A 20,626-nucleotide genomic window follows, 5' to 3' on the forward strand; every position below is an offset into this window, starting at 1 on the left:
GTCGGGCCGGTATGCGACGTCACCTGATGAGACGAAAATATCGCTTCAGTCGGATAAGACACGCCGTAGGAGACATAATAGCTGATGCTCGTTAGTGTGTGTTGAACCTGGGCCCGCAAGTATGCTGTTCACTACTTTCGACGCCAGGTCTGGCTATGACCCGCAAGGCTGTCCCTGGAGACGAAAGGAAGCTGGAAGCCTTTGGAAATTTCGGTCTCGACAAACACTGATGCTCGTTTGTAGCGCTTATCAGTATACTTGTCGTAAACGGCGGCATGATGCTTCTGGGGGTTTTCGCAGCATTCAAGGATTACCGATACCAGTTGTCGAAGTTGCTGTAAGGTATACCCAGAATAATGAACATGCGCCGGAGACTAGCTTCTGTTAGCAGAGGAGAATTAGGCGGCTACAGAAATGCTTACCCAATCACCCTTCTTCAGCATGTAACGAGCCAAGCAGTGTGCTCCAGCGGCGGTGAAGCTAGGAGCGCAGCCGACGAAACGCTCGTCCATGACAGTGATTTCAAGGAAGTACTTTGCCAGCGTGCGGGTCTCAAGATCATAGTCATCAGCCTTACTGATTCTCCGTAGGAAACTCATGGGTCCTGGCCAGCCCAGCTCGAATTGCAGCATGCTCAACATGAACCTCTCAGCCTTCAGAATCTCATCTACGGTATAGGCGCCGTCGACCATATACACAATCTCCTGAACGGACGGACAGTTAATCTCTTCATACTTAGCGGCAACGAACAGCGCCGTCGCGCCAACAAGTTGGAGTTTACCGAGAGAGACGACTTTGCAAGAGAGGAACCGATCCACGTAGTTGACGCTGAGGAACAAGGTCTCTGGCAGGAGAGTGAAGCGGTTATGGACCTGGACAAGCCAGTCCATGAGGACGGAGCGCATCGACCACTGGATTTCGGCCTGATGGTCCATGTACAAAGCATTGGGCTTCATTCGTTCCTGGTTGATGAGTTAGATAGGCATATAGAAGGATTCGGGACTGATTCTTACCTCTAGCTCTTTCATGTAATCAAAGATCTCCTCTCCGTACTCAGCAACCATTGAGGTATCCCACTGTTCATCTTCGACGTCCTCAACGCTCTTGTGAGTTTCAACGTATTTCTTAGCCACCTCGAGCTCGCGCTGCGACTTTGCAGTCACCCTCGGGGCAAGCACAATGGTCACACCTCCAGTGGTATTGTCCCCACGGGACCTCGCTGTAATGTATCCATCGGCCTCGAAGTACTCTTCTTCGTCTTCTTCATCCCAGTATTCTTCTTGATCCAAAGCATGCAGCCCGTTAGATTTGGCGAGTTCCTCATTACGTTCCTGCTCAATAACGCGAGCCTGTTCCTCCAGCGCGTCAAGGTACTCGTACTTATCCTGAACCTCAAGATGAGCGCTCGAGTATTTAGTCTCCATCTCGATCAGGGCGATCTTCTCCTCAATTGGACGCTGTTCAGCCACATTCAAGGGCTGGGACACGAGGTCGAGCGGCTGGTGGTGAGGATTAAGAGCTGGAGCAGGAACCGGGGCATTTTCACGGGAGAGTGCCTTTCCTATCAGCTCAGCAGTGACGACATCTCGCTCCATACTGAGACTCGCGTCGGTATGAAGCACCAGGGGCTGACGCGTTGGCACAGCAGCCACGGCACCATTAGCCTCCGGGATGGGATCGGAATGCGTTTCCTTGAAGATGGTGGTGGCCTTCTTGGACAAGATTTTGCGAATATTCGTCGATTGGAGGTTGGCATCGCCGGTCAGATGCTTCGGCACGGCAGAGGCCACGGTGTGGACTACATTGGTTGTAATTGGCTTCTGTTGAAGGGTCGCCAGAGGACGCTGAGCAGGCCGCAGAAGCGCAGCCGGCTTCGTGAACTCCTTAGCCGTCACAATGGAAGGATCTTTGAGAACATCGAGCGCATTCGCCTTGCCGGGAATCTGCATATCATCCTTGACTACCGGCTGTCTAACGGTATTGCTGACATCTGCAAAGACAGTCCGCTTTGCAGCAGCGGTCTTGATGCCTCCAACCTGCATGAGGGTCGAGAGAGCTGGCGTCGATTTGTTCCGTTGATGAATCGTCTTTCCAGCGGGGGGCTGCGGCGGCGCGTTCTCGTCGCGGATGCGCAAAGCACGCATTGGCCGTTGGGGCTGCGCAAAAATCTGTTAGAGAACGGTGAAAGCGCAATTGCTGACGTGACGAGACGTATCTACGAACAAGCCGAAGACCAGACGGCATGGCCAAGACGGAACGACTAGGGAAAGGTTTCGCAGGTGAAGGAGACATGGGGACAAAGACTCACCTTTGCATCCATTGTGATATCTATGGGCCGATTGAATATGTCTCAAAAGCTCGCGGACGGTGACCTCTACTGGAAAAGGAGAGTGAGGCTGGGAGCTGGGGAAGCGGTCGAGGTCGACGCGTTGGAAACAAAGGCCGCGTTAAAAGAAACTCTCCATCTAAGTTGGGTTCGAAGAAATGCACGGCGAAATCGACGGCGACACGAGGTGGGTGATGTGTGTTGACAACAACGGCTCGGGCTGGAGAGATATACCTTGCCGGTGGATGTTTTCGCGAGTTGTTTTGGAAGTCGGGAGGTCCCTAGGCCGCTTCGGGGCTAGTCTGTTTCGCCGCTCTAACGCTCGGCTGGGTTCGTTGTCATGGGCGACGCACGTCATCGCTGTCGCGTTGTCCTCAAGAACCTCGAAAAGTTAGCTTCTGAGCGCATTCCAACCACACAATCCCGAATAAACCCAATATTTCATCTTGCGATATTAGGAGGCCTCAGATGGTATTACGGAGTTTATTGGCCCATTTTCCCAATATACATCCTATATTTGAGCGATCCCCAAGGAACGCGACCAATCCCGTTGCCAAGCCCCGAAACCCACACGCTTCGACGCCCGTTCACGTGCTCCCTCATTATGTACCATCAACCTCTCCTTTTGCTACAAAACACCATCAATCGCCATACCAACCAGTCGGGGGTATTTTCCAGGAAGCCTCCGATCCCTGTATTGCGGTCGCGCTTCCATCGGTGATCCCTCATTGACGGGACTGGCCAGCCAGCCCGCTGCCTATCAATTCAAGGCACTGCCACCGGTTTCAAACTCACCGACTACAGCTCCCGTTCGCATTTGCCCCGCTAGTCCTATAGAGTGGCCCTGATGGGAGCTTTAGTGTCTTTGGGAGGTTTGTCTGTCACCAGAGTTGGCTTTAGGCTTTGCCTGTCGCTTGCTTCGTCTTCCCTGGCAGGCCCAGCGAAGGCCGAGGGCTTCACCGACAACATCCGTGGTCGCGGTGACGAGATCACGCTGCGCCCGCAGTCAAACCACCTTATGACCGAATGCGCCAGAACATCTCCACATGACAGTTGCATGCGCAGCGCGGACAACTAAGAGCGCTGGTCGATCCCCTGATAGCTGTCCCTAGACTCTAAATTAATTATCCATTATCTCTGAATGTACAACATGGGAGCAATTCCGTTCTCCGTATGTAGCTCCAGCTGAGCTCGTTCTTCAATGCAGAGTCGGGTGCTCAAGGGAGGACAGGTACCAGCTCGCAATTAGGAGCGCGGCAAAGTTCAGTAATTCTCTGCGAAACGGTTTGGTGCCTGGACTGTGAATTGAGGCCGCGCGAACCGTTTCCCTTGGGAAGGAGGATGTTTGGGATTGAGCGTAACACGGACATTTCTCCAATAGACGCCGCCCATGAATACCAACCAATTCGAAGCGCTTCCCCCAAGATGTGTGAGACCAGCTTTCTCCGCTTGCTAATAATACTAATTGCTATAGGCGATCCAGAAACAATGGTTTACGAGACAGCAGAAGAACATTAGGGATGGATGAGGCGGGTATCAGGGTGCTCGTTTGGCCCACATGCGATGAATGCGCTCGGCCAACAAGAGGCTGCGCATCAGCTTATTGGCCTAGTCAAAGTGTATTGAGAGTGACAGTGAGAAGCAGATATCGGTCCATTTCAGCGGGTTTTTTGTCTGTTGCCATGGAGCTTGTCTGCGGCATGCATTCGTAGTCGTTGAGATCATTGGTTGCAGAGATATGCGCCGGGTTCTGGTTCAGTTTCGACCTCGAGTGGCATGCACCAAAGGCAATTCTGGGCTACTAGGGTTTGTTTTGCGTGCGTATCCGGCTACAATGCATCTTTTAACCCGTAATTTCGTATCCATCTGAGTGTCGACTCTTAGGTGCTGGACGTTTGATAGAGGCGCTTTTTGGGTATGCGCTTGATGCAGGCACGAGAGCGTGAGGTTGCGCCTGCGCAGGAGGATTGCCACTCTGCATTTTCGAAACCTGGATTGAAATCGCCTGGCGACCCAGATAGCGCAGTGTGCATCTACGATTTGCGTGTGGCTTTGTATTGCTACTTAGAGAGGGCTTGGTGTGTTGGTCAGGCCTCTGCAGGCTTCGTCTAACTTCGATTCTCAACGCTGTACTCCTCACTCCTCCACCACACACACATCCAGTGGCCAGCACCCACACTCGCTCGTAAGTCCCCAACCTGGCTTCAACACACCAGCGACTCTTAGAGAATGCGCCTGAGCCTTCTCATCGTCACCTTTCATTCTTGCACCTGCGGTCGCTGACCTGACTGCTCCCCAGTGCAGCGGGCGCACACGGAAACAGGACGCAGCCCACATCCAGCGCTCATCTGACCTCCCAGGACCGACTGCCGGTACGTATGTCTTTCATCGGACTCATGCGACCCTATCCATGGCCATCAAGCCCCTCGACGGCTCTTCGCCCGAGCTGTTGCGTTGTCGTTGCTTGAACTTGGCTGCGGGTCCATCCAACCCCCCGACGTCGCCCATGACGACCCATTCCCAACACCATTTGGCCTTTTCGGGTCTCTTCGAGAAGCATTGAGCCATTCCCACTTCATCGTTGTGGTTTCGTAGCTAACGTCTTTTCCCACAGACTTGATTTCCGGTCTTCCCCTTCCAGCCGCCTTCGCCCACCGACGAGCCCTTGCGACACCGGCGGGATCGGTGTGTCGAGCAACGTTAGCATACTGATCCTCATCGAAGACGATCCTGGAATTTATCAGGTGTGATAAGCAAATTGGAAATGCAGGTTTCCAGTCTGCTCACCCAGAATCTAGCGTCAGGCACTCGGTGCTCTCCAGGATCTACTGAGGCCATCCCAACCATCCGTCAGTACAACACGAGGCAAAACGGACCCGCACACAACATGCAGCCCCAAGCAGCCGACATTACCATGTCTGAGGTCTACCCCAGCACGGAAACTTCTCTTGCGCCAGACGCGCTCTCGTCCTTGCGGTCCTCGGAGCCCAAGCATGTCAGTTTCGAACTGTTCCTCCCCGAGGCCCCGCAGCATCGGGCTCGCCTCCCTATGCGGGTGAACATCTTCCCCCACGATACAACCGATTCAATAATTACGACAGTGAAGAACTTCTATGGTCTCTATGAACGAAGGGGTGTCATATTCCAAGACCACCATGGCACTACTCTCATTGCGCGCTATGAGAATTTCACTCACAATATGGTCGTCTATGTTCGCGTGGCAGACGAGGATCCTGAGATGGAGGGCTACTCTCCAGGACCACGAGAGTCGATGTCTCCACGTCGACCTCGCCTTGAGGAACCCTTCCAGATGCTACCACCCTCGAACCACCACCAGCAAACGTTGAAGCTAGAATCTCACACCGCAGGACGACAAAGTAACTCGCCTCAACCAGGACGCGGGCGTCGTAGCGCCTCGGTCAACACCAACACAAAACCGCGCGCCCGACCTGCCCCAAAGAGTCGCGGAACGAGTTCACACGGCAGCTTTGCAGATCCCAATGGAGACATCAATACCTACAGCGACAGCGACGGTGGCAATGCTTCTGTCACCAGCTCTCGCCGTGGAAGAAAGGAGCAGGTTGCTAGTGCCGAAATTAGTCTTGACAATATTGTCGAAGGCGGGCGTCGTAAGCGGGCCAAGTTTGACAGTTCTGTGAGTATCTTCCTTACGTCGAAGCGTGTGTTGAAATATGCTTCTAACACGCGCTTCTCTTACAGGAGCTACCGCTTTTTGTTCCTCCCCAGGTTCCTATGACTGCTTCACTCTCGTCCATCTCCCCACAGAGACGAGTGAGCAGTCACAACGGCGCCTCTCCCTACTACAGCAACCAGCAAACCTTCGCATACCCTCACCCCCTTCCATCTCCTCAGAGCTTTGGTCAAGGAGATATTTCTTGGACAAATGGCTTGACTACTCCCTACTCGAATTCGAGTGGCCAAGCGCAGGGGTACAGGTCTCGCACACGTGGCTCGGCTCAATACGTTCCATATCGTCAAACCGGGAACACAGGCCTAGTTCTGCCGACTCCTGACCCTACTATTGGTAGCGTCATCTCTGACGAGGATGTTGCGCGCCAGTTGATGCGTCTTGGCGATGCGTCTAATTTTTCTTCCCACGGACGGACTTCAACGTCCACCCTTGACGATGCTTTGAGTGGGAAGGCAGAAGCCGCCTCCTCCAGCGATGAGAGCGATGAGGGCAGTGATGACGACGAACAAGACTTGCCTCCCTTGCCCTATCCTCTGGGGCGTAGTGATGGAATCAACGGTGAGGCAGCTCCAACTTTTGACAGTGGCGACACGAGCGGCGAGGAATATGAGGACAACAGGGACGATTCCTTCAAGGGCGAGAGCGACGAGGTGATTCCTGATGAGCATCAAGGCCAGCAACCACATCCGCTTGCTGTGAAGGCCCGTTCTTCCATTTCTAGCAAGGGCAGCAAGCCTCCCAAATCTCGTTCAGTGTCGAAGGGCAAGGGGAAACCGGGTGGTCCCTCCAAACAGCCTATATCTCCCGCCTCCTTGCCTCCTCAGTCGCGCAAAGCCTCTAGCGCTTCCGTTAACTTCCAGCATCAGTTGGGTGCAGACGAAGAGGACCTGTCCAGCAAACCTCGCTGCCAGCGATGCCGCAAGAGTAAGAAGGGATGCGACCGCCAACGCCCTTGCCAGCGCTGCAAAGATGCTGGTATTGGCATTGAGGGGTGCATTAGCGAAGACGAAGGAAATGGCAGGAAGGGACGATATGGCCGCCATATGGGTGTTCCAGTCAAGAAAAACCAAATGGACCCGCCTCCAACCCCTGACAATAGTATTTCCACCGGGGTCACCACGTATACCACTCTTGCAAATGGTGCGATTGAAAAAGGCAAGAAACGGAAAAGGTAGAAGATTCCAGGCTCGTTTCGATGTTGAGGAGTTACACAGTACACCTTCAGGTACACCTTACCGGGCCCTCAAATTTTTTTTAATCCCACATGGTAATGTGACATTTATCTAGGTGTCTTGGAGTAAAGGGCGAGTTTTCGGGGGTTGATGTCCTAATGATGCTCCTATTTCCATGTCGTATTTTGCAATGTTACACCAAATTGGGCTTTCTCTTTCCTCTGTGATCTCCCAAAGATTCAGGATTAGGGGCAATGTTGGATTAGCGTTGTGGGAAGGCTGTCTCCCGTTCCGCTCCTTTGCCTATTTTCTTCTCCGAAAAGCTTTCTTCCAGGTTGAGTTCTTCCAAGATAAGGTTTAGTGTGTGGTTGTCTGTTTCTTTGTTGAGAGGCATGATGGTTTCAAATTGAAGCAATGCTCTCTTTCCAGTTGGGCAGATCGGGGCACAGGAAGGGAATTCAAGGGGCTGGTGGGTTCGGGTGCTAGGGGAGGGTCTCGCGGATTCTTGTCAGTTCTGATAGTCTGAGATGGACGTCTGTTGCACTGGTGTTTTGGGGGTGTAGCGATATTCTTCTTACGATATCAATGACTATCTATTTCAAAACATTTCCCAGTATCCCATCATGGTAGTCATCCTTAGGGACATGTGCTAGAGCATATGTGACAGAAGGGGGAAAGACCCTAGTTTAGGACAGAAATCAGCATCCCATTGCGAACTACTGAAGCCAGGATTGGCCAATCAGCAGGGGGCTACGCCACACCCAGCCTCAAGCATCGGGCTCGATCCTGAATCCTTCAGGCCTTGTTAGATATTACCTTGCACACCACAGCCCGCCTCTGGCAGCGTCTTACAGCAGGGGATGCCAGGCTGCGCCCTGATTCCCGACGTTCCTTCCTCCTCGCTCATCTCTCTCCGACCCTCTCGCTCGACATTGAATCACCTTCAACCGCCTCCCATCCTTACAAGATGGAAGAACCACCAGCCAGCTCCGTGTCGTCAATCAAGTCTCGTATTGCAGCCTTGAACTTGGAGGAAGTCCACGCCCCAGCTCCGGGCACACGCCCAGCCTATCGCTACGAGCAAGCCGCGCCAAAGAAAAAGCCACCACCGCCTCCTCCCCCATCGCAGAGACCTCCCCCCCAGCAGAGACATCAAACCGTCAACAACCCTCCGATTTTTAGCAATGCTCCTACCTCAGTCCGACAACCAGGAAATCAGCCTATTGCTGCCAAACCAGATACCCCAAAGATCCAGCCCGCTCTTCCTCCACGACTACCTCCCCGCACCTCTTCAACCTCGTCTCAACAAGCACCGGTCTTACCTCCTCGAAAGTCCCCAGAAAACAGTATCAAAAGGCGAGATTCTACTGAGTCTGTATCTACGATAGCGTCAGGCCGATCTACATGGTCGGTCGGCTCCGCCAAGACAAACCTGAGTGGTGCATCAGGCAATGCATCACTTCATCAAGTTCGAGCACCGTTGTACGATCCTTCCAAGCTCCCTCCTCTTCCGCCTAAGAAAGCGCCTGATGAACCAACACCAATTCGTGCCGCCTTAAAATCAACCAAGTCCTCACCCAACGTCGTGCCAGACAGGAAATTACCTCCGATTTTACCCTCCAGGCCTCCTCTACCGGCAAGACAAGATTCTACATCCCAAGAACATGCACAACCAAACAAGGCACAAATTATTCTACCCCCAAGACGCCCTGCGCTCTCGTTTGGACTGAATAAATCCACAGAAGGCCCTCCACCTACTTCCGCAAACAGACCTTTGGAACATGGAACTCCAGCACCAGGACCGCCTCCACCTATCCCGCTTGCGTCTCGCCCTAATCTGGATCAAATCATGGCATCAAAGCCGAAGCCTTCTGCGACGACCTCATGCCTCAAGTGCCGTGATTTTTCCGGGCCGGACAACCACGCTGCGCAATATTCTCGTCAGAATCTGCCATCATCCGATGTTACTTGGCTAGCGACCCAACTTACCTCTCCATTCCCTTCCCTCACCGATAAAGCACGCGCCATCTTCACGTGGCTACATCACAACGTAGAATACGATACTCACTCTTACTTCGGTGGGACGATCTCTGGGACTACTCCAGAACGGACGATCACAACCGGTCTAGCAGTATGTGATGGCTATGCTGGTCTTTTTGCCACTCTAGCGCTCAAGTCCGGTTTGGAGAGTGTAAAAATATCTGGCCATGGAAAAGGCTATGGACACCATCCTCTCGATCCAGGAGCATCCATTCCACAATACAGCATGAACCACGCATGGAATGCTGTCCGTATCGACAACGGGGAGTGGAAACTGATTGACGCATGTTGGGGTGCTGGGAACGTCAAAGGTCCGTCTGACCCATACGAGAAATGCTTTAAGCCACAGTGGTTTACCATGGACAACAACGAGTTTGGTTGCAGTCATTTCCCACCAGACAATTCGCAGCTCTTCCGCACTGATGTCCGGGCGTTCACTTGGGAGGATTACATGCTTGAAGACGTAGGCGAGCGTCTTACTGTCTATACTCCCGCGACGACAGACCATGGCCTTGGGGAGCGGACCTTCCAGCCCGCTGCCAAGCATATCAAGTTATACGACCCTCAAAGTGGGCCGACGATTAGATTCTCGTTCGCCAGTGTCTGCCCTCATTGGGACAACGAGAAGCATGGTAAAGGCAAGCCGTACGTTATGGTACTCCACATCGGCGGTAGGGATGGCAGGAAGACGGATTGGGTACCTTTCCAAACCGACGGAAAGGTGTTTTGGCTGGACGTAAACAGGACGGATCTTGGTGCCCCCGGTCAAAAAGTGAGCGTCTTTGCCGTGACCTCGTTCAACGGGCGAGACGGGCGCGGTCTCAGTTATCCGGAATTTAAGTCCAAAAAGGGCAAAACGGCAATGGGCTTCGGTGGCGTTGCTATGTGGGAACTGGTTTGACATATGGGTATACGGCCATGCATAGGGATGGATGGGATACCCCCGGGATCTAATAGGCGGTTGTTAAAATTATTTTTCCAACTTTCACGGAACCGCCTACTGGCGCAATAATTGGAGTACAAAGTACTTTGATCTATCAACCTCTGTATTAGAACAATGGAGGCTGTCAGTAAAGCAGTATTTCGTCAGAAATAAACGGTGATATTTAGCGCTCCTCTTTGATTGCAGTGAATGCTCTACAGGTATTACTGCTCACAAAGTGAAGGAAGCAATCTCAAGGGAAGCGAGGTCTGTGCTCGAAGTGCGCCAAGACCTCTGGACACCACTTGCGTGAACAACAAAAACATCACACACCTCCTGCGACATGCTCCAGGAAATCTGATCGACGTTTTTTAAGCGACTATGGCTTCGAGTCTTATTGGAATATCTGTCATTATAACTCTCAAAAACCCGCCTAATACCCTCCTGACAGGCATCGTCGCAGCAGTAAATCCTCAGACCTCAACCTTGACACTTCAGGATGGTAGGCCAGATGCTTCAAAATGTCTGCAATTGCGCTTTCTAATTTGGGTTGTTACAGTCTTCGTCCCAGCGACGGGTCATCGGCTTCCCTCCTGCAACGTAGAGGGGCACGCGATTGCTGACATTAAAGTCGATTCACCTCCTCCTGCGCCCGTCCCTCATCCAGAACCAAACCACCCTCCGCAGCTTCACAACCAGCCGTCCTACCCTCAATATCACCAGCATGTGCCGTCAGCCACCCCACAATCCCGGCAACCGCCAGAGCCATTTGTCGACCCTGCCATTCTCAGCATGAGCAAGAGGACCTCAGTGGCCCCGCCGTCGAACCAACCTGTCGCATCTGTACCCCAAGAAGCACCAGCTACTCCGATAAAACCAATCTCGACCGCTACTGCTGCTCCCTTACCATCAAATACATCTCCTTTCGTGGGACTAGCCAAAGAGCGCACCATAAGGAAACCAAGTGCAGCAACGCTTGAAGGGCCATTCTCATCACTTGATATCGCTGATGCTGGTGAGCCAGATACCGACGACATCAAAGGTCAGGAGATATCCGCTCGAAGAGCCAGCGTTACTAAGACTAGAACTGGAAAGCCAATGGAAGACTCAAATACGCCATCCCGAAAAGCAGAGGATGTCACAGTGAAGAATGAGGAGTCATGGAAGCGCACAAGACGTGGAGGCAAGGCACGAAGAAAAGAAGTTGCTGCGCAGGAGAGGCGCAATGGTGCAGATGTCAACTCTTCACCCGAAACTGCTCGCAAAAAGTAGGAAATCACTCTACTTCTATCACATTTTAACTAATTTGCTCACATTAAAGCAGGAAGGGGACTGGGTGGCGAGAGACGCCTATCCTTCAAGATCCAGAGCAGCAACAAGTTAGAACTCCCGGCGTCATTGGTGGGAAAGTCGGGATGGAAGCAGTACATTCAGCAAATCGTAAATCAAGACGCCAAAGAGCGCTTGAAGCTAAGAATGGGTGGGCCACTGAAGATGCAACTGACATTCAAGAACTCCCTGAATTTGATTTTGCCGAGAATCTTTCGAAATTTGATAAACGTTCAGTTTTTGACCAGATTAGGAATGAGGACACGACTGCGGATGAAGACCGGCTTGTTAGTTTCAATCGCTTGGCCAGGCCAGGCACTCAGGGAGGAAAGAACCTACACCCGACAGAGAATGTTCTTGATAGCCGGCGTCTTAAGAGCGCATCGAATACCAGCACTGAGGAAGACTTATCTGATTTCGGAAGCGGACGCAATTCCCGGCGAGCAATGTCCCGCGCCTCGATCAAGCGGATCCCGACTCGACAAGGAAGTGGCGTTCATGCGGATGTTGACACTCAGAGTCATTCCGGTGCACCACCGAGCCTGGTTGCTCGTTCCGGACGTTCATACATTAATCGCCCATACGCTTCGTCTTCACATGCAACTGGGAGCCCAAAACCGGGTCGAATCACCACTCCACCAGAGTCTCCGTCACTTGAGCCAACTGCACCACAATCGTGTTTTCGACTCGTTCATAGCAACAGAAAGTGCCATACCATTACTCCTGGTAGCATGCTCGCAGTTGAAGAGATTGCAGAGGTCGAGTTTGGTCTAACTGAAGACATGATGGCAGAGAACGCGGGCCGAGGAATTGCTGAAGTCGCACTCTCTGCGATCAATCCTGGTGGTCGACGTCTTGCTCGCGATAATCACAATACCCGCCCAGTCATCGTCATTTTGGCAGGCAATCATCGGGGTGGTGCTAGAGCAATTGCAGCGGCTCGACATTTGCTCATGCGGGGACCTAAAGTCATTGTGGCCTTGCTTGGCTATGAGCGAAGTGCAGACTGGGATCGCGATGTTAGGCGCCAAGTCAACATCTTCAAGAAATCCCATGGGTTTGTTCGCGCATGGCCCGATATCGAGGACAACTTAAAGCGGCAGCAAGCCCCGCCAGAACTCATTATCGACGCGCTTCTCGGACGGCACAAAGAGTTCGACGCGCTTGGAGACGAGGACAGGCGGACCGTTCTTACCGTCGTGGGCTGGGCAAATAAGTCTCGTGCAGCTGTTCTCGCCGTTGAAACCCCGTCTGGAGTTGGCGGTTCCACGGGCGAGGTGGCTATCTTGGAGGGCGAGCCACTCGAAATCCGAGCAAAACACATTGTGTGTCTCGGTTTGCCTAGGACTGGTCTACTCAAAGCTCTGCAGAATGGAGCAGGACGAGACCCACAATGGTTGATCTGGGTTGTCGATATCGGGGTCAATCAACCTTGGAAAACTGCTGGTGGCGGTGGAAAAATGGTCAAGTTTGGCGAGAATTGGGTTGTGCAAGTTCGCTTCTCGGAAGAGATTGAGAATGATGGTGTTCGAGCTTGAAGGTAAAACATGGGCGAGAAGATTTGTAAACGGTCATCTTGGCATTGCGATTGGCGTTTCTTCACACGATGCATGGGTAATAAGCGATGGGGGACGGGTTTTCTACAAAAGCGCAGCACGGGATGTGCTAAAGGGGCTGGAAAGGTATGGACAGGGCCCAAGTATGTTTACGTACGACACGACCAAAGTAATGAAGACATATACCAAGCTCGAGCCCCCAGCCTTCATAGACGACTCAATGTTGTCCTCTTGGTACGATATGCTGAATCTTAAGGATCCGTAGTGTTCTGAGAACTAATTAGCTCAAACCTCAACCCAGTCTTGCCGAAGCCAAGCCTCGCTTACCACATCTCCTCCGCTTCCGAAATCCCTTCCGACTTCCGAGACGTGTTGGCGGTTGTGGCTGGTAAGACAAGCCCGATACGACCAATATTCGTGTCTCACTCTCACTTACGCTCCCGTCGCACAGCACATCCGAGGATAAACAAGCAAGGCATTCAATCCCCTAAGCACATGGGCTCTCACTTATAGGCCTGCAGCCATCTCAGAGATTCGGCGGCAAAGTACCACAAAGATGAACGGCATCCTCCACCGCTACACTCCCCGTCTCGTCGCTTTCGAGCACATCCCTCCCAATCTCTCCTCCAACTCCAACCCCTCACCAGCCACCGCTACACCCAAAAACTTCATCCTCTTCATCGGCGGCCTCGGCGACGGCCTCTTAACCATCTCATACCCATCCACTCTCGCCCACCACGTCCCCACGGACTGGACCGTCGTCGAAGTCCTGACGAGCTCGAGCTATAAGGGCTGGGGAACGGGGAGTCTGGACAGAGATGTGAGAGAGTTGGGACGGTGTGTGGGGTATTTTCGGGACGTGCAGGCAGGGACGGAGAATGGAGGGAAAGGAGGGAAAATTGTGCTGATGGGTCACTCCACCGGATGTCAAGATATTATGGCCTACCTCACCTCCTCCTCCCCCTCCTCCTCCTCCTCTCATCCCCGTCCAGCAATTGACGGCGCGATCCTCCAAGGTGCCGTCAGCGATCGCGAAGGCATCAAAGCCGCCATCTCCCCAGATACATACTCCACCATCGTCACACTAGCCAGATCCTATATCTCCCAAAACAAAGCTTCCGACATCCTCCCCCAAAATCCCCTCAGTAAACTCTTCGGCGCAAGCATGACTCCCACCCGTGCACTTTCACTTCTCTCTCCTGATCACGACGGCGACGACGACTATTTTAGCTCAGATCTTAGTGAAGCCCAGATCGCCGAGACATTTGGTAGGATTCCGGCGCGTACGCCGGCCATGTTTTTGTTGAGTGGCGAGGATCAGTTTACCCCGGGTTTTGTAGATAAAGCGGCATTGCTGACAAGGTGGACAGAGATGGTGAGGAAAGGGGGTGGGGTTGTGGATAGCGTGAACGGAGGCGTGGTGAGAGGAGCGAGTCATAATTTGAATGGGGATGGGGAGGATGTTGTTATGGATCTTGTGGGCAGGGTTGTGCGGTTTGTGAATGGTCTAGAATTAGGGGAGATCGGGAAGGTGGGGGGTGGTGGGAGATTGTAAGTTTTCAATAGGATTCAAAGAATTTGAGAACGAGTTTACTTTTTCACAAGGGAGATGATGAGAGTGAAGTCAAGCATAAGAAGGAGAACAAGAAGATGACGAAGGGACTTATCACAGAAGTTGAGGAGCATAGGTATGAAAAGACCGGTATGTATGAGGATGGGGATGTGGAGATTGAGATAGAGCAGGTAAAAATCAACTGGAAGAAGGAAGATGACCAGGAAGAGGGGGTCTTTGGTTGCATGAAGGCTGGTTGGCTTGTTTGAAATGGTGTTCGGTGACTCTTACGTATCGCATGCGCTATTCTGCGGAGCTACTTCACGCCAGCCAAGAGCGCAGAGCTTGGCGGCTGTAAAAAGATGGGAGAGCAGGCAGTCTGGTGAAGCGAATTCCTGAGGAGCCAATGTACAATATAGCGTAGTAGCTAGGAATCAAAGCATTATCATAGACGAGTCTGTCTTTACTTCAGTTCGTTCATACATTGCCTAAGGATATCCTCCCAATAACAGCCGTCCAGATCCCATCATACCCGACCCACTACGGATAAGCTTGTCGTCATGCGAAAGGAAAGCACGAACCCGAAAAAAGGCACACCAAGAGAAATACTAGGCTCCTCAGATCTATTGCGAGGATCCACCAGAAATGGTGATGACTTGGCCTATGGTAGCAATTAGAATGGCACACACTCCTGAGAGCGGAGATTGGGGACTTTTCTTACCGTTTATCCACCCACCATCCTCACTCGCCAAGAACGCAACCACCCTCGCAACATCCTCAGGAACCGCACACCGTCCTAATGGACAGTGATCCGCCATCAGCGTCTCGATCTTGGCAGCCGGCCACTCAGGGGTTCCGCCAGGAATATAATGCCATGCGTTTTGCGTGAACATGTCGCTCTTGATACCACCCGGAGCCACACCGTTCACCGTAACCCCACGCTTTCCGAAATCGGTAGCAAATGACTTGATCATGCCAATGACAGCCATCTTTGATGCATTGTACAGTGCGTGGTCTTTGACGCCCAGCAAACCGGCGGCAATCGAAGACATCAAGATGATGCGGCCGTTGTCTTCGATATTCTTATACGCAGCTTGACCGACGAAGAACTGTGCTCGTGCGTTCAGGTTGAAAACGTGATCATACTTCTCCTCGGTGATCTCCTCTGTTTTGTCCCAGCTCTCGGTCCCGCTATTGCTCATCACAATGTCGATCTTGCCAAACGCTTTCTTCGCCTCGGCAAAGAGTCTGTTGATCTCAGGGACTTTAGAGACGTCGGCTTGGATGGAGATGGCTTTCGCTCCGTTGTCAAAGCCTTCGATGATTTTGCATACTTCTTCAGCAGGGCCTTTGGAAGAGACGTAGTTTATGACAACGGAGGCACCGCGTTTGCCAAGCTCAATGGCGCAGCCTCGACCGATACCGCGGCCAGCGCCAGTGACGAGGGCGACTTTGCCTTCGAGGGACGCGGTAGGGATGTTGATGACCATTTTGGAAGATAAGAAATGCGTCACGTGGTGTAGTTGAGGTGAAGCGTGGATGGTTCAGAGTTGCCGGATAACTTTAAATTCAAGATAAAAGACAAAGCAAGATAAATAAGGGCAAGAATATTGCAGGAATGAACTCGACTTATTCTAATTCAACTAAACAAACACTGGGACGTTGAAGTGATGGTGACTATATAAATCCACAACAAATATGTTTTGTTTCGGTATAGCCCCATTGGCGGACGGGTGGGGATCCGACGTCGGCATCTTCTGCTCGCAGCCGCATCCGCAGCGGGCATTTGGCAGCGCCGCAGACGTTTTGACAGACAATTGATTTAGAGAGAGCCTTGCAGGTTGGGTTCCATCGGTGCCGGAGTGTTTAAACCGGGCGGCAATCGTGGTGGCTGTTGCGGAGAGGCGATCGGAAGGGAGGGGGTGACAGGGCTCGGAGATGTTTGAAGGCGCCTCGGATGGTCTTTGTGTCATGTCAACTTAACTTAGCCTTTGTCTTGCGGAGATATCTTAGAGATGAGACAAGATTAAGTTTGTGGAACAAGGCGGTCGGTTGCGTGCTGGAGGGACCTCTGCTCCTATTCCCACACTGTGGACGCGAAGGGCGATCGACAGTCAGACAGGCGCAGGTACAGTACCTGCTCTGTACCTGCTCTCTTTAAAAGGATGATGCGCAGGGTGTAGCGACATGTATCGAGTGTTGCTAGTGGAAGTGCTTATAGACCACACTCCACACTGGTGACGGCGATAGCGATGTCGGTGGTCTAGGTCTCGGCTCAACTGGATGAGGAGGGAGATAAAACCCACCAGCACCATGGCTTTATCGATAACGGGGGGTACGCAATGTGGGCGAAATTGTCATCACCGCGAGGTCTCTTGCTTCACCACAAATTCCGAGCCACCTTCTTGCAGCGTTCCACAATGCATATCCTCGTGAGCCTCCCTCTCCATGTCCCCGGCCCCTTCTTTGCCCTCCTAATTGGCTTATTTTCAGATCACCAACGACGACGGCCCGCCCTCGGATCAATCCTCACCATACGTGCACTCTCTAGGTCTCTCGCCTCACCCCTTTTACCTCATACCTCACACCTCGTACCTTATACCTTACACCTTACACCTCACACCTTACACCTCAAACCTCACATCTCACACCTCCGACCCTCTTCGAACCCCTAACTAACCCAATTCCCTAGTATCATCCCTCCAATCAGCCGGCCACACCGTCTCCGTCGTCCTCCCACACACCCAACGCTCCTGGATCGGCAAAGCGCACCTCGTCGGAAAATCCGTCAAACCATCCTACTTCCGACCGTCCCCTCTAACCACCCAAAACGGGCGCCTCTCCAACAGCGGTACCATCTCCACGCGTCCACTTCCCGAAGACTCTCTCGACGAAGAATGGATCCTCGTGGACAGTACCCCCGCGTCCTGCGTCCAGATCGGCCTGTTCCACCCGTTCAAAGCGCGCGGTCCTATCGATCTCGTCGTCAGCGGGCCGAACTACGGTCGTAACAGCACCGCAGTGTTTAGTCTTAGTAGCGGGACAATAGGCGGCGCGATGGAAGCCGCAGTGTGTGGTGTTAAAGCTATAGCACTGTCATACGCCTTCTTCGACCGTAACCATGATCCCGAAATAATCCAAGGCGCGTCCGCTCTCTCTGTAAAACTAATCAACCATCTGTACAAGCACTGGGACGAGAACACGCATCTGTATTCCGTCAACGTGCCGCTAGTCGAAAACGTCGAGAGCCAGAAGATCCTGTATACCGAGATGCTGCAGAACACTTGGCGATCTGGCTCGTGTTTTCAGGTGATCCAGGTGCCTGAGGAAGAAGACCAAGGTGCTGAAGAAGTTGAGGCTGCTATGCGGAAAGCGGAGCAGAAGCTTGGGCGGAAAGAGCAGGGACGGGAAGGGACTGAAAGTGGGTATGATACTCCGACTGGACAAGGGCATATTAGATACACACACACCCACTACAAGTGGGCGCCAAGGTTCAAGGATGTCTATCAAAGCGTCGAGGAGAGCGAGCCGGGGAATGATGGGTGGGCTGTTGCTCAAGGGTATACCAGTGTGACGCCGTTGCGGGCAAATTTCATGCATGCCCACGGTTTCGAAGGGGAGATTAAGCTGGACGACTGATGCGAGGATCTGACAAAGTGTAGAGAATATCAAAAAGGCATCCTTCGCCAGATCTTCCCGAAATTCTGGTGTGATGTGAATCCTATTCATAGCCGAGTTTATCACTCTGATGCATCCCAAAAAATACTCATCAATATCCCCAAAGTCGATGAGCCGTCAGCCCGCCTGGTTATGGTCCCACTAATAAACCTGTCCACAAGATTGAGTAGAGACATGAACCCTGCTTACCAACATACTAATATCAATACCCTCACTCATCACCCACAAACTTCTGCTCATATGTACTCCCCTTGATAGTCCCAAACATACTCTTCTTGACCGTCTTCAGTCCCGCCTGTTCGGCTCTCGACAAGCTACTATAAAAGCTTCGAACCTTCTCATGAGCAATAACCTTTTTAGGATCAAACCTCAAGACTTGCAAACCGCCCATACTAGTAGCTCTTGACAACGCGACATATGCCTGTCCTTTCTCAAACACCTTTCCTAGATCAACTCTCACACGTTCCAATGTCTGGCCCTGAGCCTTGTGAATAGACAGCGCCCAAGCCAGAATGAGCGGGATCTGGTCTCTGCTAGCCTGCACTTCTCCGTTCGGAAGCTCGACTTTCCAGCTCTCGCGTTTGCAGTGCAGATCGCGTGTAGTGCCGTCTGCGATCTGGAAGCGTACGACTGGGTATACTTGTTGTGTGTTGACACCTAGTAATGCTGCTTTCTGGTGTGCCCGCATTTCGAGTTCCGTGGGACCTTCATTTTCACTGTTGGCGTTGCCCTCGAGGAAGGCCTGCTCGTTGTCTCTATACAGCGCGAACATCTGGTCGGTCATGAAGCCTGTGACCCGGCCTAATGACCCGTTGACTAACGTCTCGTCCATGTTCTTGATCAACATAACTTGCGCCCCCTTCTTTAGATGCACGGTTTCGGGGGCAATGCAGTTTTGAAGGAGCCTATCGCGCATGGTCTTGTCCGTCATAGTCCCGCCATCTCGTGCTTCAAAGCTAAATGTGTCACCGTGAAGCTGCTGCATTCGTAGAGTGTTGGCACGTTCGACCTCCTGCCGGGTAGGAAAGAGCTCGGTGGCCTCGATACTATCATCAGAAGCAGGGAGCGGACGATCAAGCCGTTTGAAGGAGGCAATGGAGGCCGGAGTAAGCCGCCCCTCACGCATCTCGTTGAGCATATTTGCAAAGACAGGATCCTTCTGACGGAACACGTGATGGAGGCCAATAGTATGTTCTACAGCCGTATTCCAGGTTGCAGCATCGAAGGCAAACTTCGCCTGACGGCCGTAGTCCGGAACGGGGGGAAGCTGGAAGAAGTCACCAGTGATGACTAGCTGGATACCGCCGAATGGCCTGCCATTGTTTCGGATGGTTCTAGCAACCTGCTCCAACTTATCGAAGAGCTCGCCGTCAACCATCGACACTTCGTCCACGATCAAGACCTTGGTACGCATCCATCTCTGCCTAGCTTTTGGGTTTCTCCTGATCTTCTTGATTAAATCTTCTGCAGGCTCTTTCCCTAGGCCAATTCCCGAAAAGCTGTGTAGTGTTACACCACCAATGTTACAAGCTGAAAGGCCTGTGGATGCTGTCACAGCGATTCGATCTGGCTCTCGAACGAATTTCTTCCGTAATGCCGAAATAACCTCGCGTAGAAGAACAGACTTTCCAGTACCTATACTCGGTAAGCACCTTGACAATCATGGAGAGGAAATATATCTATACCAGCTGAACCAGTGAAGAAGACACTCTTCTTATGCTCTACAATCAAGCTCAAAACATGCTGTTGTTCCTCACTCAGGAAAATCCTATGAACCTGTTGCTTCTTCTTTTTAGCGACTGCTTTTTTAACATCCCCGGCATCGCCCTCATTCGCCTTGACCAGCTTTTTATTAGCTTCACGAAGGCTTCTCTGCTGTTGTTTGATGGCGCTGGCAGTGGTGTTCCACGGATAGGTCGATTTGGTCGTGTCTTTCGGTAATGGGGTAAAGTTGCCTGATTGAGTTGCTTGGGTGGACTTCCTCTTCTTGGGCTGTATCTCCTCTAGTTCTGGCTCCGACTCTTCAGCCTTTAACTCGGTTTGGCTCTGTTTCTGTAGCCAAGGTAAAGTACGGCGCTTGCTGTGCAATTGTTCGGTTTTAATATATGACTCAGTAGCAGCTGGACGAGAGAGGGGCTTTGGTGGAGTCTTGAAATGTTCAATTGGAGACGAGGACCAAGGGATTGGTTGACTGCTGTCTAGCACTGCTGTTGTTTTTCTCGTAGAATTTCCTATCGATGCACAGACAGTGTCTCGGTTTGCTGGTCTTGATTCAGAGGGCAAGGTTGAGTATCGGACGATGCCTATGGTCGCGGGATCTTCAATGTTGAGGTCGAGGT

At 52.2% G+C, this 20,626-nt stretch overlaps 7 protein-coding genes across 7 annotated transcripts; 5 read left to right on the forward strand and 2 right to left on the reverse strand.

Annotated features, from left to right (window-relative positions):
• Window positions 1-131: 131 nt before the first annotated feature.
• On the reverse strand, window positions 132-2,320 carry BDR25DRAFT_325782 (uncharacterized protein; the record flags this gene model as incomplete). The annotated part of the gene is made up of 4 exons (XM_033692234.1): window positions 132-374; window positions 423-962; window positions 1,014-2,156; window positions 2,309-2,320. 4 exons carry the CDS (start codon window positions 2,318-2,320, stop codon window positions 132-134), a joined length of 1,938 nt encoding a protein of 645 aa, XP_033546907.1.
• Window positions 2,321-4,942: 2,622 nt separating this feature from the next.
• Window positions 4,943-7,299, forward strand: BDR25DRAFT_36395 (uncharacterized protein). Its single transcript, XM_033696809.1, has 2 exons — window positions 4,943-5,981; window positions 6,047-7,299. Exons 1-2 carry the CDS (start codon window positions 5,091-5,093, stop codon window positions 7,211-7,213), a joined length of 2,058 nt encoding a protein of 685 aa, XP_033546908.1. The 5' UTR covers window positions 4,943-5,090; the 3' UTR covers window positions 7,214-7,299.
• A 751-nt stretch (window positions 7,300-8,050) lies between these two features.
• BDR25DRAFT_287718 (uncharacterized protein) lies at window positions 8,051-10,340 on the forward strand. Its single transcript, XM_033688347.1, has one exon. It carries the CDS (start codon window positions 8,178-8,180, stop codon window positions 10,149-10,151), a length of 1,974 nt encoding a protein of 657 aa, XP_033546909.1. The 5' UTR covers window positions 8,051-8,177; the 3' UTR covers window positions 10,152-10,340.
• Window positions 10,341-10,553: 213 nt separating this feature from the next.
• Window positions 10,554-13,170, forward strand: BDR25DRAFT_325785 (YjeF N-terminal domain-like protein; the record flags this gene model as incomplete). Its single annotated transcript, XM_033692235.1, has 5 exons — window positions 10,554-10,674; window positions 10,732-11,440; window positions 11,497-12,007; window positions 12,161-13,025; window positions 13,124-13,170. 5 exons carry the CDS (start codon window positions 10,554-10,556, stop codon window positions 13,168-13,170), a joined length of 2,253 nt encoding a protein of 750 aa, XP_033546910.1.
• Window positions 13,171-13,459: 289 nt separating this feature from the next.
• Window positions 13,460-15,039, forward strand: BDR25DRAFT_304044 (DUF1749-domain-containing protein). Its single transcript, XM_033690124.1, has one exon. It carries the CDS (start codon window positions 13,614-13,616, stop codon window positions 14,610-14,612), a length of 999 nt encoding a protein of 332 aa, XP_033546911.1. The 5' UTR covers window positions 13,460-13,613; the 3' UTR covers window positions 14,613-15,039.
• On the reverse strand, window positions 14,991-16,258 carry BDR25DRAFT_262686 (1,3,6,8-tetra-HN reductase). Its single transcript, XM_033686781.1, has 2 exons — window positions 15,331-16,258; window positions 14,991-15,270 (listed from the first exon to the last, which is right to left on the reverse strand). Exons 1-2 carry the CDS (start codon window positions 16,097-16,099, stop codon window positions 15,233-15,235), a joined length of 807 nt encoding a protein of 268 aa, XP_033546912.1. The 5' UTR covers window positions 16,100-16,258; the 3' UTR covers window positions 14,991-15,232.
• Window positions 16,259-16,849: 591 nt separating this feature from the next.
• On the forward strand, window positions 16,850-18,283 carry BDR25DRAFT_304046 (sure-like protein). Its single transcript, XM_033690125.1, has 3 exons — window positions 16,850-17,041; window positions 17,103-17,160; window positions 17,302-18,283. Exons 1-3 carry the CDS (start codon window positions 17,030-17,032, stop codon window positions 18,246-18,248), a joined length of 1,017 nt encoding a protein of 338 aa, XP_033546913.1. The 5' UTR covers window positions 16,850-17,029; the 3' UTR covers window positions 18,249-18,283.
• The last annotated feature ends 2,343 nt before the right edge of the window (window positions 18,284-20,626 follow it).

This window comes from Lindgomyces ingoldianus (genome assembly GCF_010093535.1).
Source record: "Lindgomyces ingoldianus strain ATCC 200398 unplaced genomic scaffold BDR25scaffold_18, whole genome shotgun sequence".
NCBI classification, from domain to species: Eukaryota; Fungi; Ascomycota; class Dothideomycetes; order Pleosporales; family Lindgomycetaceae; genus Lindgomyces; species Lindgomyces ingoldianus.